General features: G+C 44.3%; 1 protein-coding gene across 5 annotated transcripts in view; it reads right to left on the bottom strand.

Moving 5' to 3' along the window:
• LARGE1 (LARGE xylosyl- and glucuronyltransferase 1) overlaps positions 1 to 15637 on the bottom strand; it is a 527056-nt gene that overhangs the window by 80172 nt on the left and 431247 nt on the right. For all 5 annotated transcript variants that reach the window (XM_026010946.2, XM_072741868.1, XM_072741869.1 and 2 more), the window contains exons 8-9: positions 3824 to 3936; positions 1850 to 1975 (exon numbers count right to left, since the gene is read on the bottom strand). In XM_026010946.2, the coding sequence (XP_025866731.1) occupies positions 1850 to 1975; positions 3824 to 3936 (239 nt within the window). The remainder of the gene's footprint in view (positions 1 to 1849; positions 1976 to 3823; positions 3937 to 15637) is intronic.

Here is a 15637-nt window from a genome sequence, read left to right as displayed (position 1 = left end):
TATGCTTTCAAATCATTAAATTTTTTTTTAATCTGGTACTTTTTGGTGTTTTCTACAGGATTGATTTTATTTTCCTCACCTTTAAAATTCCAATTCATGACAGTCTTGGAAATATTCCTGAGTACGTCATATATTTTCCTTATGTCTAAGAAATACATGACATAGTGAAGAAACTACATAAATGTTGATTGAAAGAATGAATGATGGAGGTACTTCTGTTTTAAACACTCCCTAACATTTTGTAAGGGACTTCGGGTACATAAGAAAACAAAAACAAGTTTCTTTCTTTTTAACTAGGTGATTTCACTGCTGGAAAGGTGAACTTTAGCCTGTTCATTAGCAGTTTATATTTGTGAAAATTTGAAAATAGCTAGAGTAACAGGAGTGGTGCATTAACAGAAGAGTACAGAATTCTATGTGCATTGGGACTATAAGTAAGAGGCAACACACACCTGTGGACATGGGCCAAAAGCTACTTGGAAAAGATGGATTTATTTGGAAAGCAAAGTCTGGGTTTTTCCTTTCATAAAACTTTTAATGATTGTTATTGCAATGCCAATAAATTTAAATGACATAGGGGCACCTGAGTGGCTCCCTCGCTCAGTGGCTGAGCATCTGCCTCAGGCTCAGATTGTGACCCTGGGGTCCTAGGATTGAGTCCCGCATTGGGCTCCCTGCAGGGAGCTTCTCCCTCTGCCTGTGTCTCTGCCTTTCTGTGTGTCTCTCTCATAAATAAATAAATAAATAAATAAATAAATAAATAAATAAATAAAATCCTTAAAAAAAATTAAATGACTTAAGCTCTCTATGGTTGCATGTGTCTACTTCCTGTCTGATATAGCCAGAGAGGCAAACACATGTGCTGGCAGACAGGCTTGGAGGCTGTGGTGGGGCTGTAGTGAAGGGAGGGTGAGGAGGTATGGGGACGTATGGATTTTTCCTGCTTTGGTACCTGCATCCGGGTGTCAGTAACCACTGGTCAGCTAGGGCTTACAGATATTTTGAGGTGGGTCACCTAATGGGCCTGTTTGTATTCAGCTGGTCGGTTGGGGGTCACTGTGGGCCCTTCTACCTTACACAGGTTTCCATGGTTCAAGTGGGTTGCCTAAAAGTCATGGCTATGTTCATCCTTCTATTTCCAGGCCCTACTACGATGTTTGGCACCTAGAGAGAGAGACAGAAATAGTGGGAAAAAGAGGAGCTCCAGGAAGGAGAGGGAGAAGCCGGCTCCTCGCTGAGCAGAAAGCCTGACATACCTGGATTCCATCACTATTACTGCTGCGGGGGTAGAGTGAGCCATTTGTGTTGGTGCCACCCCCCCCCCCCCCCGAAAACCACCACAGCACCTGGTGTGCATGTCCTCCCCCCACCCCTGGCTCACTTCCTCACACGTGTCTCTCTTCTGGCCACAAGCAACTTGAATGTAGGATGGAAGTTATTCACGTCTGCAGCACCTGGCACAGAGTAGTCCCTCAATAAATGTTTTTGTTTGAGTTAAATGACTGGATTTGGGGAGCTGACATGAACCAAAACGGCTGGCAGCAGGTGGCAAGAAGAATAACCATATGCAAGCTGGTTCTTATGCAGGGAGGCCTTATGCTTTCCAGAAAGCCCAAACAAGAGGGGAAAAAAACCCAACAAAAACAAAGGAGAAAAGCACAGTCTTTCTGCCCTTTGACGCCCTTATCTCTCTCACCACACTGCACAAAAAGCTCAGCCATTCATCCCCCTGAAGAGCGCTCCCCATCCAGCTTCCCTCTGCTATTGCTGGACACCCCCTCCCTTCCTCCTCCTCCTCTTCCTCCTTGAAGGTCTGCCCTACACCCAATGTAGCCTGTCCTTACTCTACCTTCAGATCAGACACATCCCTGTAGCACTGCTCAGAGCGGGTATGGTCCGACAGCTGCACGTTCCAGAAGCAGGGGAGCTGATACACGAGAAAGGGGTTCTGTTTGATGACAGCATTGAAAATATCCTGCAAGATAAAAGCCAGACACAGTCAAAACAGTCAGGTGGGCTTCACTTAGGATGCCAACTCTCGTAGTGCACCACCTCCTGTGCAAGGGCCTCTCTTAAACCTCCTGCTCTGAACGTAGGCTGGCTGGCACTGCGGGGGCATTTCCTCTTGCTTCTCCTAGCTCTAGAACCAAGCAGTTGTGTTTGCATAGAGACAGGGGGATGCCCCATGCTGACTTGATGCTCATGGGCTCTCCTGGTCTCATAAGGCGCCATCAGGCAAGGGGATGTGGGAGCAGACAGGAAGTATCTTTCTTACCTGTGCTGGGTTATATTAAATGAAGTCACTTTTCTGCCCCTCTTCCCACCTCATCGAGGAGCCCTGTGTCATCCATTCCAAGCCTCCAGGAGAGGAAACTGCATGATGACAAGTTGCTCCACTCGCTCAGAGGCTGAGACAAATTATAGATCCTGTTTTAGCAGCTCTTCCTGGGGCTTTTGGTGGACTCGATGATGGATGTGCCTTATTTTCCTGCAGGCCATGGTACCCGAGTACACACCCCCACCTCCAAATCCTACTCCGACTTTTCTAGGAAGGCTTTCCTTCTTTCAGGGCTTTTGTCCAAGCTTTCACTGCACCAGGCCATACTTATTAACTAGCTGCTGACAGGTGGTGCCGGGAGGTGAATTATGTGCCTTTGCAGAAGGAGATGGCTGGATAAACTATCCTCATTGGACACGGACATGCAATTGCTAGCTTTTGGGGACACACTTGAGTCATTGTGACCTGACTTAAAATATGATGATGGAGGACAATTTTCCCCTCAGGTTTAAAACAGCTACCTGGGTAATTTTTAACTCATTCATTATACCAGACCTCATGTTTGAAAAAGGAAATTAGTTTCTGGTTGCTTGGGAAATACTGAATAATAAGAATGCTAAAAAAAAAAAAAAAAAAAAAAAAAAAAAAAAAAAAAAAAAAAGTATAGTAACCCTATAGAGTTTCTTGCTTCCTCTGCATTAGAAAACTTTGCAAAAATACAATGAATCGGACCACTGAACACAGAGCAAAAACATGGGAGTGAGCTTGCTTTTTGGATGAAGAGGAAAGGATAAAATGCAGAGGACCCAGGGAAGTCTTATCTCCATTTCAACACGGCCAGCTATACCAAAGGGAACTCAAAGTCTAAATGTGTGACCCTGGTAGAGCCAAGGTCAAAGGCTCAGGCACCTGCATTTTCCTAGCAAAAATGAGAAACGGGATTTTTATCAATTTATGTTAATGGTTTTGTGGAGTGCATAGGCTTCTTCAGATCGCCTGAATTAGAAGTCAGTTAACCCTGCCAGGCAGTTTGTCCCTTCCATTTAAATGCATTTCCCTGGAGGATAAGGTCATAGCACAGGTTGTAAGCAAAAGGTGTTGCTTTAAAAGTGAGAAAAGCAAAATGAAATCTTGTCTGGGAAATATGCTATGGTACTCCAGAGTTACAGGAGTGGAGCTATGCATCTCACAGCAAGACAAAGACAGCGACCGCCTCTCAGCACATCTGACTGCCATTTACTTATCAGTCTGCTTCAATAAACTAGGAGCTCTCTGAGGCCAAGGACTGCCTCCTTCACTTAGCTCTGCAATCCTATTGCTGAGCATCGTCCCTGGCATACAGTGTGCAAAGTCTGCAGAACGGACAGTGAATTCACAAACAAGCTCGGCTGTTGTCTTTGGCAGACAAGCATAAGGCAGATCTATCTCAGGGCACAGTCATGCAATCGGTGGAAAAATAATTCAGACCCATCTATTTTCAAGTTTCTTTCAGAAACAGTACAAGGGTGTTCAAGAACAACTGTACCTTCTAACATGGCCACTCACCTGGTCAGCTAAGGAGGTGGACAGCATGCCCATCAGCTCCCTCTCTGCAGTCAGCCTCCACATCTGCTCCCATTTCATCTTCCGTAGTTTATCCAGAAGCAGCAGGATCACTCCTGGGCAACAGCATAGGATGGAGGAGGGAAAAGCAGTAGTAAGACACAGAGCCTGGCATACCTGTCCATATTGTGGAGATGAACACACCTGGATTCAATCCCAGGCTCTACCAGTGACTCAGTATGAAACTTGAAACATTCTCTCTGAAGCATCCTCAGTGTACGGAGAACATTACAACAGCCTCCAAGGCTGCTGCAAACACTAGGTGAGATGGGCAAAACAGCCTAGCACTTTCTGGAGATGGGATGGTGGTGATGGGTGCACAATAATGTGAATGTACTTAATGCTTCTGAACTCTATACTTAATGGTATATTTATGTTATATTTTGCCACACTATTTTTAAAAAGACTCTAGGACTGCACCTGATATGTAGTACATTCCCTATAAGCATTAGGTTCTTCCCCATGTTTTTTTTCTGGAAATATGATAACCTTCCGAGGTTTAGCTGATGGAAGGTGTTTGCACAATATATGCCATTTTTATCTTTATAGATAAAAAGCAGCTCCTCTGCAATTTTATTCTAGGTAAGTCTGGCCAATTTGCTTTTGCATTTATTGACAAGTCACAGGAGCTGGATCCAGTGTTTCTGACTTCCCAAGTCTTCTCTGGTCCCGACAACCAACACATATGTAAAGTACAATGAAAGCAGTGCTAATGCCAGGTCTTTAAGATGAGCTCCATTTTTGTTTTGTTTTGTTAGTCTTCACGGGGAGGGACCTGAGTCAATGGGGGATGGTGTAGGGAGAGAAGGTGTCATCGTATTCTGTTATTTATCAAAATGTTAAAACAACTACATTTATCACTCAGGCAAAAATTAACTAGTGCAAATCTAAAAAAAAAAAAAAAAAAGCACATTTTGGCTTTGCTGAATGATTGAGGCGCAGCTGTCCACTCCCAGGTCAGCTGGAGCAGGCAGAGAAGGCACAGAGCACAGAACACAAGGAGCCAGCAGGAGAATTTCCCCGCAGGCCACTGCAGTTAATTTGGTGCATGGAATTGTAGCACCCATGGGCCCCCACACCAATCCTGCTCAGGATGCTTAGCTCGGAGGAATGGCCAGCGGAGAAAACTCTAGGCAGCTGACGAATGATCTTTGTTGATAACTAGTACATACATTTCTAAGATTTTTGGAAAGAAACTGATTCCCCAAATCACACATAAATGTCAACTCTGAGACTTAAAAAACAACAACAACAACAACAAAAAACAAACAAACAAACAAACAAACAAACCAAACATATTCCAGGGGCACGTATTTGGAGAAAAAATAAAGTCACCATTTCGTCAGAGGTGTTTGGTCTAGTAGAGTTGAAATTAAAAAAAATATGGCAATGGTAAGAATGGGGTAATACACAGATCTGCACTCGTAAGTCAAAAGGTCAAATTACATTCTTTTGCATGTTTCCTTTGTGGTTTGCTAGGTTTTGCATGCATCTTTTCACTTAATGCTCACAAGATCCTACAGGCTAGATATGGTCATCCTTATTTTATAGGTGGGGAAACTGAAAGCCTAAGTCAGACACCTGAACAATTCACAGTATATCAGAGAAGCTACACTAGATTTGAGCTCAGATCTGCCTGGCTTCAAAGTCAGCGCTTCATCTACACCACACAGACTGGACCCCCAGCCCTGGAGTCCTGTGACTCAGGCCAAGACTTTTTCCTTTTCTGATTTTTGGTTTTCTGTATCTGTGAAATGAGAAAAATGCTACTTGCCCTGTGCAGCTCAGGAAGCTGTTGTGCCCCCTAATGGAAGGCTAGTAAATGTTTAACCACAAGCTCTCAAGAGAAAAAACCCTAAAACTTGATTGGTAGCATTTGCCGATTCCCATGGTGTAAATACTCCCACCCTGGCTGATTTCAAGGTACCAACGTGATGTCACTGAACACCCAGTTGGGAAGAAATGCACACAACTGACTCCCCCCACCCCTAGTCAGTGTAAGCTAGCTCTAGGACACCACTGAAATTGTTCATGGAAGCACTTTTAGAAAGAGTGAAATTCGCCATGCAAATACTATTTGCTTTTTTGGGGGAGAAAGAAAATTAAAATTTATAGTTACAAACCAAGAGAAAACAGTGATGGATTCAAGAAAATTCATCCCCATCTAACACTGGGTATCCCAGTCAAACACTCAAAAGACAATTTCATTAAATCTTACTGCAAAATTAATTCTAATTAGGTTGGATAGATGCTCTAATATACAGAGAAAATGGGTAGAAGCCATAAACAGTGATGGAAGGTATTAATGTACATTTTCAAGTCTCTAGAGATGTCAAGAGATCTATCAGTCTCAGGGGACTGAACCGAGAATTGAGGCTTTTAAATGGTGTTAAGACTTGTTAGATCCTCTGTGGCCAGTGTGATTCCACCGTTTGCCAGGCTCATTGAAAAGAGGCGGGCGTCTAGAACAGAAGCCTAGATGCAGAAATGTGGGGCTACTCTCCCGGTTACCCAGCCTTTTCTGTTGTGTGATGTTAATTTTTAAAAGCATGAGCCCTTCAATCCAACAGAAAAGTCTAGAAACTAATATGACAAATACCCACCACCCCAGTTTAATAAATGCTAATAATATATTGCCACATTTGTTGTGAATAATAAAACATGACAGATAAATCAAAAGGTCCTTCATCTTACTCTGGCTCCTTTTCCCAAGGGTAACCACTACCCGAGGTGGTTGGGTTTCACTTCCATGCATGCGCTTATAGTTTCACTCCCTGTGCATCTATTAATCAACAATATATGCTGCTTCTTCGAGTGTCTCAGAGTGCCTACCTTCAATTCTAATTTTCTATTTCACCCAAAGTTATGTCTTTAAGACTTAACCATGTGAAGATTTCAATATCTAGTCTATTCATTGCAATCACTTCATTCACTGTATAACCCTACCACAAGTTAACCATTTCCTGATGAATGACATTCGGGCTGCTTCCTAGGTTTCTCCTATTATATAAACAATGTTGCAATTAACAGCCTAATTTGTTAGATATACATCTGAGGGTTTAGCTGAGGTCCAGCTTCCCAAACTGTACAAGGACTGCCGTGTTGAGGATGCTGCTTGTCCCAAAACATCTCCAACTACTCCACCTTCCTCCTCTCTTACATTCAGGCCATCATGGTGTCCCACGGAGTCTATATTTAAAATGGCTTTTGTGTCTCTTCCTTTACTGACTCATTCAGTAGTTAGCGAGCGCACCAATGTTGTGCAAACAACTGAAACAGACTTGTGTGTGTTTTTCTTCCCTTCTTTCCCAGTTTCATGGGTTTCATTCAATATTAATTCAACATATATTTACTAGGTGGAGACCATTCAGTCTTGGCCAGGCCCATCCGTGGAAGACACACAAACCATCATGATTCAAGTGCACACTGACAATGTACAACGCTTATCAAGAGAATGCAGGAGGGAGGCCTTAGTGAGCCAGGATCCAGGGCGTGGATCAGGCCAGGCAGACAAGGCAGGGATGTCTGAAGAGACATGGACAAAGGCAGAACAGCAGGACCGGGCATGTGGGAAGAGGTGTGTGTGATGGTGGGACAGCTGAAATAGAGCCCTTTGGGACAAATGTCAGGATGTGACCCTGAGCAAGTGAGTGGGGTATGGGTCAGGAAGGGCTTGTATCTGTGCAAAAGGGATGCCTTCCAACCATTTTCAATGTCATTTCTTACACAGAAAATGATATCCTTATAACTTGCTTGTGGCTGGAAGGGCTGATCCAGAGACAAGGTCTGGCTGCCCATTCAGGGGCGCCCAGGACTGAAGGGATCACTGTTTTGCATCTATCATGCACAGGTGTCACACTGGTTGGCAAGTCCTGCTGAGGACACCTAGGAGTAGTGAAGGATTTCGAGCAAAGGAGTGACCACAACTTTTCTGTTTCAGAAAAGCCAACCTAAAATGTTGCTTTATCAAGTCACTTCATAGGCTCAAAGGCCTCAAGTATATTAGATAGTCTAAAGAACAAGCTGTTAATTCCTTAGCTGGGCACACCAGGACCATCTTGCCACGATTTACTTTTTTTCCTTCCAACAGACCATTCCTTCCAGCAAACATGGCCTGATGGCAACTTGCCACTTAACTAACTCTTTCTTTTCATACTTGACAAGCCAATATGCAGTTTTTCTCCTTAGAATCCCAGAATGTTTACTAAATATACTACTGTCCATTCCCTGATTCAAAAAGAATCCAAAAAAAAAAAAAATCATGAGCAAACATGTTACAAAGCTTATGAACTTCACTGTCAGCTTCTGTATTCAAGAGCTTTCACATTTATCCTCTTCTGACTCCATAACATTCTTAGAAAGGAGACCGGCTAGTCATTATTACCGCTTTTGGATAGATGTGGGCAGTGAGGTGCTAAGAAGTAAGGTGAATCTCCAATGTCATGGTAAGTGCCTCCTGCTGCCCCATCTGGGAAAGGGTCTGCATCCTATAACGTTAGAACTAATGAAGACTGTGTCCTCCATGTGTCAGTAGGGTCTATGGAATATGTCTCAATGCTTTTTTTTTTTAATATTTTATTTTTAAGTAATCTATACACACTCAAAACAGGGCTCAAACTTACAAACCCAAGACCAAGAGTCATATGCTCTACTGACTGAGCCAGCCAGGTGCCCCTGTCTCGATGTTTTGAAGGACAGCCTCATGGTAAACATTAATGACAAATGTGTACTTGGCCAACGCAGGCCAGCATGAGCTCATGGGATTCAGGGCTCCCAGAACCTACCACCTGGCCATATGTCAAGAGCTTCTCTTGACATGTCAAACAAACCAGTGGGGCCCCTGTCTGATCTCCAACCATGGGGCCTGCATTCAGAAGTTATTTCTTGTATAGTTCATCTGGGGTGTGTTTTGAGCACCTCCTATTAATCACCAGGTTAGCTGGTAACTTGGCAGTTTATACAACACAGCCCTTGCTTTTAGGGACCAAGGCCTAATGGGAAAGGGAAATGGGCAACTGAGAAAAATGCAAACACTGTGACAGATAAAAGATGCAGTAAGAAGCATGGGATCCAGTAAGGGAAATAGACTGTGATCTGAGTGTGGAGGGAAGCATTAGGGAAAAGCTTCCTGAAATAAATGATATCTAACCTGAAAGCTAAAGGATACAATCATCTACATGAAGGTCAGGCCAGACAGGCTCATCCTCTCAGGGATGTGAATGCCTACCAGACAGCAAATATTTTCTACCATGTTTGAACAGCAGACCTTAAAAGGTAATGAACCATTTCCCTCTCTTCGCCCAAAAAATGAAAATTAAAAAGTGGCCACATTAAATTGTCTAGCATGGGTGAAAACGTTGGTCTTTGCTCATAAATCTGTAATTAACAACAGGTTATTTGTACAATAAATATCCCCACATCCTCAAGCTGAGGCTGTGGAATGGATTCTGGGAACATAGATGTTTCTGTCACTATCACAGAAGAGGAAGCTGTTTATAACATGGAAACCCCAAGTTTTTCCAGGTGGACTTGAAAACAGTAGGGTTTTGGGTCCTGACATTCTCTCTTACCAGCAACATCTCTTGAAAAAAGTCACTGGGATTCTGAGCCCCAGTTCCTCCTCTGTAAAATATGGGAACAATCCTGCATTAACTCCAACATGATTATGAGGACTTAAAAAGTCTATCTTTAAAAGTATCTGGTATATGCCATGAGCTATTCTTTCCTACCTCAAAGTAAAAATCCTATGACATTAAGAAGTATCTAGAACAGCCAGCGCAATGCTCAATATGGCTGAACTGAGAAATATTAATTAATAAATATGCATACCTAGTAATTTTCCCAGTCCAAATTCACTCATCTTTCTAAAAATATTTAAAATCCCCTTGTGTGCAGAATGCCCCGCACACTTAAAAATTCTGAAATATCTGCAAGCCCATGTTCCTTCTCAGTCTTCTATCCAACAGGAAGCTGATGGTATCCCAACCAGCATGATCAGGAGGTCCTCGGACTCTTAAGCGACAGCTAAGGGATAAGACCCATAAGAACAAAAAACATAATAATAAAGGAAAGAAAATTTATCGCGAGTAAAATTAGGTGCATCAAGGATGTTCCTAAGCAGCTAAAGAGTCTCTGTATAGACTGTTACATATAATTACTTGGATACGCATGAATGAGAGAATCTGCCTGTTTCTTCAAAGGTTAGGAGTTTGCACACGCATTGTACAAGTGCTGAAAAACAACATTTCTGAGAGAACATAACTCTAGCTGTTTACTGACCTCCCTCCTATGGTGCTGGGGAGATAGCCTAATTAATGATTGTAAAGGCCTTTGAAAATATGAAGTGGTACATAAAAGCTTATAAATAACAGTTACAGAAACTATACATTTCCTCATTAAGGTGTCTAATTATCACTCACTCTACTTGCATAATTCCCACTAGAATGAGTACAAATTATGTGCATGCATGCAATGTGGGAGCAAGCTTTTTAAGTGAATTCTGGTTAAAATGATGAAAATGGCTCCTTCTGAAATTAGACCCTTTCGAGCTGAAACGACGCAGATTTGGCTTTGCAATGCTTGCCCGGAGTTAAGATTGTGACACTAAGCTTTCCTCCTGTCAGGGGGATGGTGGTGCCAAAAAGCTTGACTTTGGCCTTTGCCTGGCATTTGCTGCTACATGATCTGCCCATTTCCATACTTGCTGTCGGGGTTCTGGGAGCATGGGGCGAGCCCTTCGCTCTGGAGGCCAGCACTCTGCACGGAGGCAGCATGCCTTCGATGTGACAGGGGCTCCCAATGGAGCTGATTGGGAGGCATGGGGCCTGCAGGGCTCTACCTTCAGCTGTTGTGCTGGGAGCAAGAGAGACGAACACCAAATAAATTAAAAATCAAAGGCTTCTCCCGTGAACATCTGGTCCAGCGGTAGGGCATTTCATCTGCGGATCAGAGGGCAATGTTTCTGCTTTTTAAATTGAATATGCAGCAATGGCTCCGTAGCCAAGATGTCAGGGAAAGAAAAGTGGGGGTCTTTGTAGAGAGGAGGGAGAAAATAATGCTTTTTAAAAAAGAGCCAGATATTGGTTCTTACCAAGGGGACTGCAAGAGGGAGAAGAGATGGGGAGGTGGTGATGGTGCTGGTAACACTGCTGCCTACTAGAGATGAGGGCTTTCCTTACAGACCCTCCGAGTCTCAGGACAAACCTGCAAGGTGGATGGAGTGATCCCCATCTTGCAGATGAAGAGACAAGGCTCATGCATGCATAGCTAGTGAGTGGCAAAATTAGTCTCACTCTCTTATCTGTGGCTTTTCAAACACTCCACGCTACCTCCTAGTGTATGTCCGTGTGCATGCTCATGACTAGATATGGCAAGATGTAGCTGCATCTGCGGTCTCAAGATGAAACAAGTCAGGTAGCTCCTGGAAAACCAGAAGTACATGCTTGAAGGACTGTGTCTGTGAAGACCACAGGCCATGATCAGTTTGCTTGTGTGAAAATTCACAGGGAGACCAAGTGTTCCATGAGGCCAGGAAAGGGAGGGTTTGTGCACAGGGTGAGGCCCGATCAGATCCATGAGGGCATGGGTGGCTGCCTGCCAGCCAAGAGAGATGCCAATCAGCACAAGTGTTTCAGAATTGACCTGTCATCTCTCCCGGTGTGTGGTGTGGAGGCCCTCATCTTTGTGCCTGGGCCCTCTCAACTATACTCTGAGCCCACTCAACTGTACCATGGTGTGTCATAGCGCCTCCTGAAGGCACTCTTCAGCATGATGCAAGGCTTTTGTTTCAGAACAAGTCTACCACTTTTTCTTTCCAAACAATGTTTTTCCAGTCTATAGTGAAGCTAAATGATCCGGCTCAAATTGGCCTGGTCAAGGCAGACTCCATGCTTCCTTAGTTCAGAAGGAGAAACGGAGGCTATGTGCCTCCTTTAGATGAGATCAGAGCAGGTTTCAGATTCAACCTCCGTTCCTAAACTCACAGTGACTACACACACTGAACCAGTGTGTTAAAGCAGGTGTGTGGGAAACAGGGTTAAGTCAGTAAATTAAGCTTAAGACACATGTGGTTTAAATAAACAGTATTGGCTGCATCAGGGTGCCTGGTGAGCCTCGAAGGGGGCTACTGCATCCAACATCTCCCAGATTTATTTACCAGGGCCTCTTCTCCCCTTTCCTCCTGGGAATCTGTAGGATATTGGTTTTCCTTCACTCCGAGTCCTCACTGGCTGTCTGCATTTTCTTGGCCTGGAATCTGCCCTGCAAGGGCCAACACACGAAGATACAAATCTGTTTCCCTAGTCCTTCAGCACTTCCTGTGGTTTTGCTGGTTTGGACCAGAGAAACAAAGCTGTAAGTGGGCACTGTGCGTACTTCTGTCCCAGTGGCTTGGGGAATGCAGGGGCTTTCATCCCGGAAATGTTCTTGAAAATGACCCTCGAAATCACCACTTCCCTCTCTCCCACTTTGAAGCGCTAGAGCTCTCTTCTCATGTGTGACCCAACAGAAGGTGAGTTTATTAAAAACCACTTAATTTAAAATCCCCTGCTGATTTTACCTGGGACTTACTTTTGATCCTATAAATTAAAAGCCCCTACTTTTTGTTTTTAAAAATCTTTTCCTTTCCAAAAGCTCTTGAGCAGAGAGAAAGAGAAAAAATGGAAATCCTCCCACCTGAAGCCTGAATTTGCTGGGGTTTTTGAAAGTGTGCAGGGATGGCGAACAAAGGGCTGCGCAGACCTCATAAAAGGCTGGTGGTCACTCACTCACTCACTCCCTTATCCATTCAATTAGTATTTATGGAGGAACTTCCACGTGCCAGGCACCAGATATATGGAGATGGAAAACTCACATGGTCTCTACACACCAGAGTTGGCAGGTGATGTGGGTACTCAAACAGAGAGAAGTGTGCCTGCTGGGCAGGCAGGCTCGGTTCAAAAATATACGTATCCCTGGACAGATTGTATTTGGTTAAAATTGTGATATGGCTAAGAAGGTTTGTGGCATCAAAGAATATTAGAAGAAACCTCAGAACATTATCAAATACAAGCTTCCACCCATCCTCATCTCTCTGAGGAAACTGAGTCTCAGAAAGGCTAAGTGGCTGGCTCAGAGTAAAATAACTGGCATGAAGTAAACAACACTTGAGGCTCCTCAGGACCCGACTCTTCCCCTGGGCTTTCTCTTTGTCCCCTGCTCCCCACTTTGGTCCAACCAAACTCTTTAAATCTCTCAGCTTTCCTTGGTCCTTCTAGACTCCTGGGCCAAAATGAGGGGATAATTTCTGGTCAGATGTACAGATCCAAGGAGATTCTACAAATAGATCTTCTTAGCCAGAGAGTGTTCTTTGCAAATAACAAGCAGAGGAAAAGCATTGTTGTGGTGAGTGCCCCCAAGAAGGTATGTCCAAATCCTACCCCTTGACCTGTGAATAGGATCTTGTTGGGAAACAGTCTCTGCAGATATAATCAAGTTAGGATGAGCCACACTACTTAGGACTGGGCCCTAATCCAAAGACCGGGCCCTGATAAGACATGGGAACAGACACAGAGGGCAGGTCATGTGACAATCAGGCAGACACTGGAGTGATGCAGCCGCAGCCAAGGCCCACCTGGTGCTGCCAGAGCTGGAAGAGGCAGGGCAGGAGTGTGGCCCAGACAATACCTTAGTTTGGACTTCCAGCATTCAGAACTATGAGGGGTGCCTGGGTGGTTCAGTTGGCTAAGCATCGAGACTCTTGGTTTTGGCTCAGGTCATGATCTCAGGGCTGTGGGATCGAGCCCTGCATCTGCTTGAGTTTCTCTCTCCCTCTGCCTCCCTCCCGGCCCCAACACTCTCTCTCTCAGATGAGTAAATAAATCTTAAAATAAAACAAAACAAAACTTGAAAGAATAAACTATTGAAGCCACATGGTCTGTGGCACTTTGTTACACGGCAGTCCGAGGAAATGGACACAGTGCCCAGACCCCAAATCCACCTGATTCTGAGAGCCCTTGGCTGTTGTCTTAGGCCAAAACTATTACTGCCATTTTTCTGGTTTGGGCAAATTTTCAGATAATCATTAAGTTGTAGAAAGTAAAGTGATTTTGCCCATTTTAGATAGCAAGTGATAAGAAATACCCATGGCAGGAGGAACCATGCTTGCTGAAAGGCTGTAGTTTTGGCTTTCCTGCCACCCAGAAAACCCACAGGGAGATGGAGTGTCTTACAGGACCAGCTCTGAGACGAGCCAGCCTACCATGGCCAGGCCATCAGACCTCGGGAGATGACAGATACTGAATAGAGACATTGTTGACCATGCCCAGGCCACTGTTATTAAGGTGGTTATTAAAGACTCTCCAGCCTACCTCTGCCAGCAAGAAGAAAGTATTTTCTGGAGCTGTCTATGGGAAAGAATATAGAGATCCCAAAAAGTGGGTCTTAAAATTACCAGTGAACAAAATGGAATATATTATGATGTTTAGAAAAGCCAGAGGTAGACATGAGAACCGAGGATAGCACTACTGAGTCTGTCTGGGAGGTCTGAAGCCCGACATTTTGCAGGTACAGAAAAGTAATTATTCGCTGAATAGAAGTCAGACCTGCTGACCAGCTTGTTGGCATGGAGATTTTAATTTTTTACAAATAATGAGCCCGACTCTCCCTACCAGTCTGGCTAGATGCTCCACTGCACAAGATCATATCTCATTTACTTACCAAGAAGGGTGAGACAATGTGGATGGCCGAGCAATGCTGACCAGCTGAACGTATGCTGGAGCCTGGCTGAATGCTGAGCTAATGGAGTGCAAAAAGGGCAAGAAGCTTTTTGCAATTTCAAACTTAAACAAAGTGAGTCCACATGGAAGGGTGCACTATAAGTCTCTTCATTATTCACATGCTCAAAGAAAAAGCAGGTACTGCAAAACAACCAGTGAGGTAGGTAGGGTTCACAGCTGCCTTCTTCACTCTCCTCCCTACACTTATGAAGTGGAAAGAAGCACTTCTCGAACATTTCTTATGTGCCAGGTGTCTCTCCAGGTGGCATATTCTCCATCTGTCTGCTCCGGCTCCACTCTCTGCTTTTCTCTGTGCCCTGAGAGCCACTTCCCTACAGATGGAATTACCTGGGATCCCTGGGGGCCGATTCCTGGTTGGAAGCATCTGCCACACACTGGAGGGGGGTTGGAAAGAGAGGGTGTTCCGTTCCCACCGACTCTCCAGTTTGGGCAGTATTTCCAACAGGACCTGTGTCTTCTCCAGCTTCAGCTTCTGCTTCTGCTGGGCAGCCATGGCTCTATCCTTCACTGCCTTCTGGCAGCATTATCTCCTCCCTTTCCTTCTTGTTAGGGGCTGAAATGCATTCCCCTCAAATTCGTATGTTGAAGTCCTAACCCCCAGTATCTTGGAATACGAACGGATTTGGAAATAAGACCTTGAAAGAGGTGTGAAGTGAAACTAAGATGATCGAGCTTTGCCCTGCTCCAGTATGACTGGTGTCCTTATTTGTGAGAGGAGGAAATATGGACAAACAGGCACAGAGGGTCAACCAAAACAGAGGGAGAAGATGGTCACTACAGACCAAGAAGAGAGGCCTCAGAAGATACCAACCCTGTGGACAATCTGATCATAGACTTCTAGCCTCAAGAATTATAAGAAAACATTATCTCTCCAATCATGAAATGGGCTAAAGACATGAAGAGGAATCTCACAGAGGAAGACATGGACATGGCCAACATGCACATGAGAAAATGCTCTGCATCACTTGCCATCAGGGAAATA

This window comes from Vulpes vulpes, chromosome 16 (genome assembly GCF_048418805.1).
Source record: "Vulpes vulpes isolate BD-2025 chromosome 16, VulVul3, whole genome shotgun sequence".
NCBI classification, from domain to species: Eukaryota; Metazoa; Chordata; class Mammalia; order Carnivora; family Canidae; genus Vulpes; species Vulpes vulpes.
The sequence above is the reverse complement of the archived record's forward strand: the minus strand, read 5'-3'. Positions and strand labels throughout refer to the sequence as shown.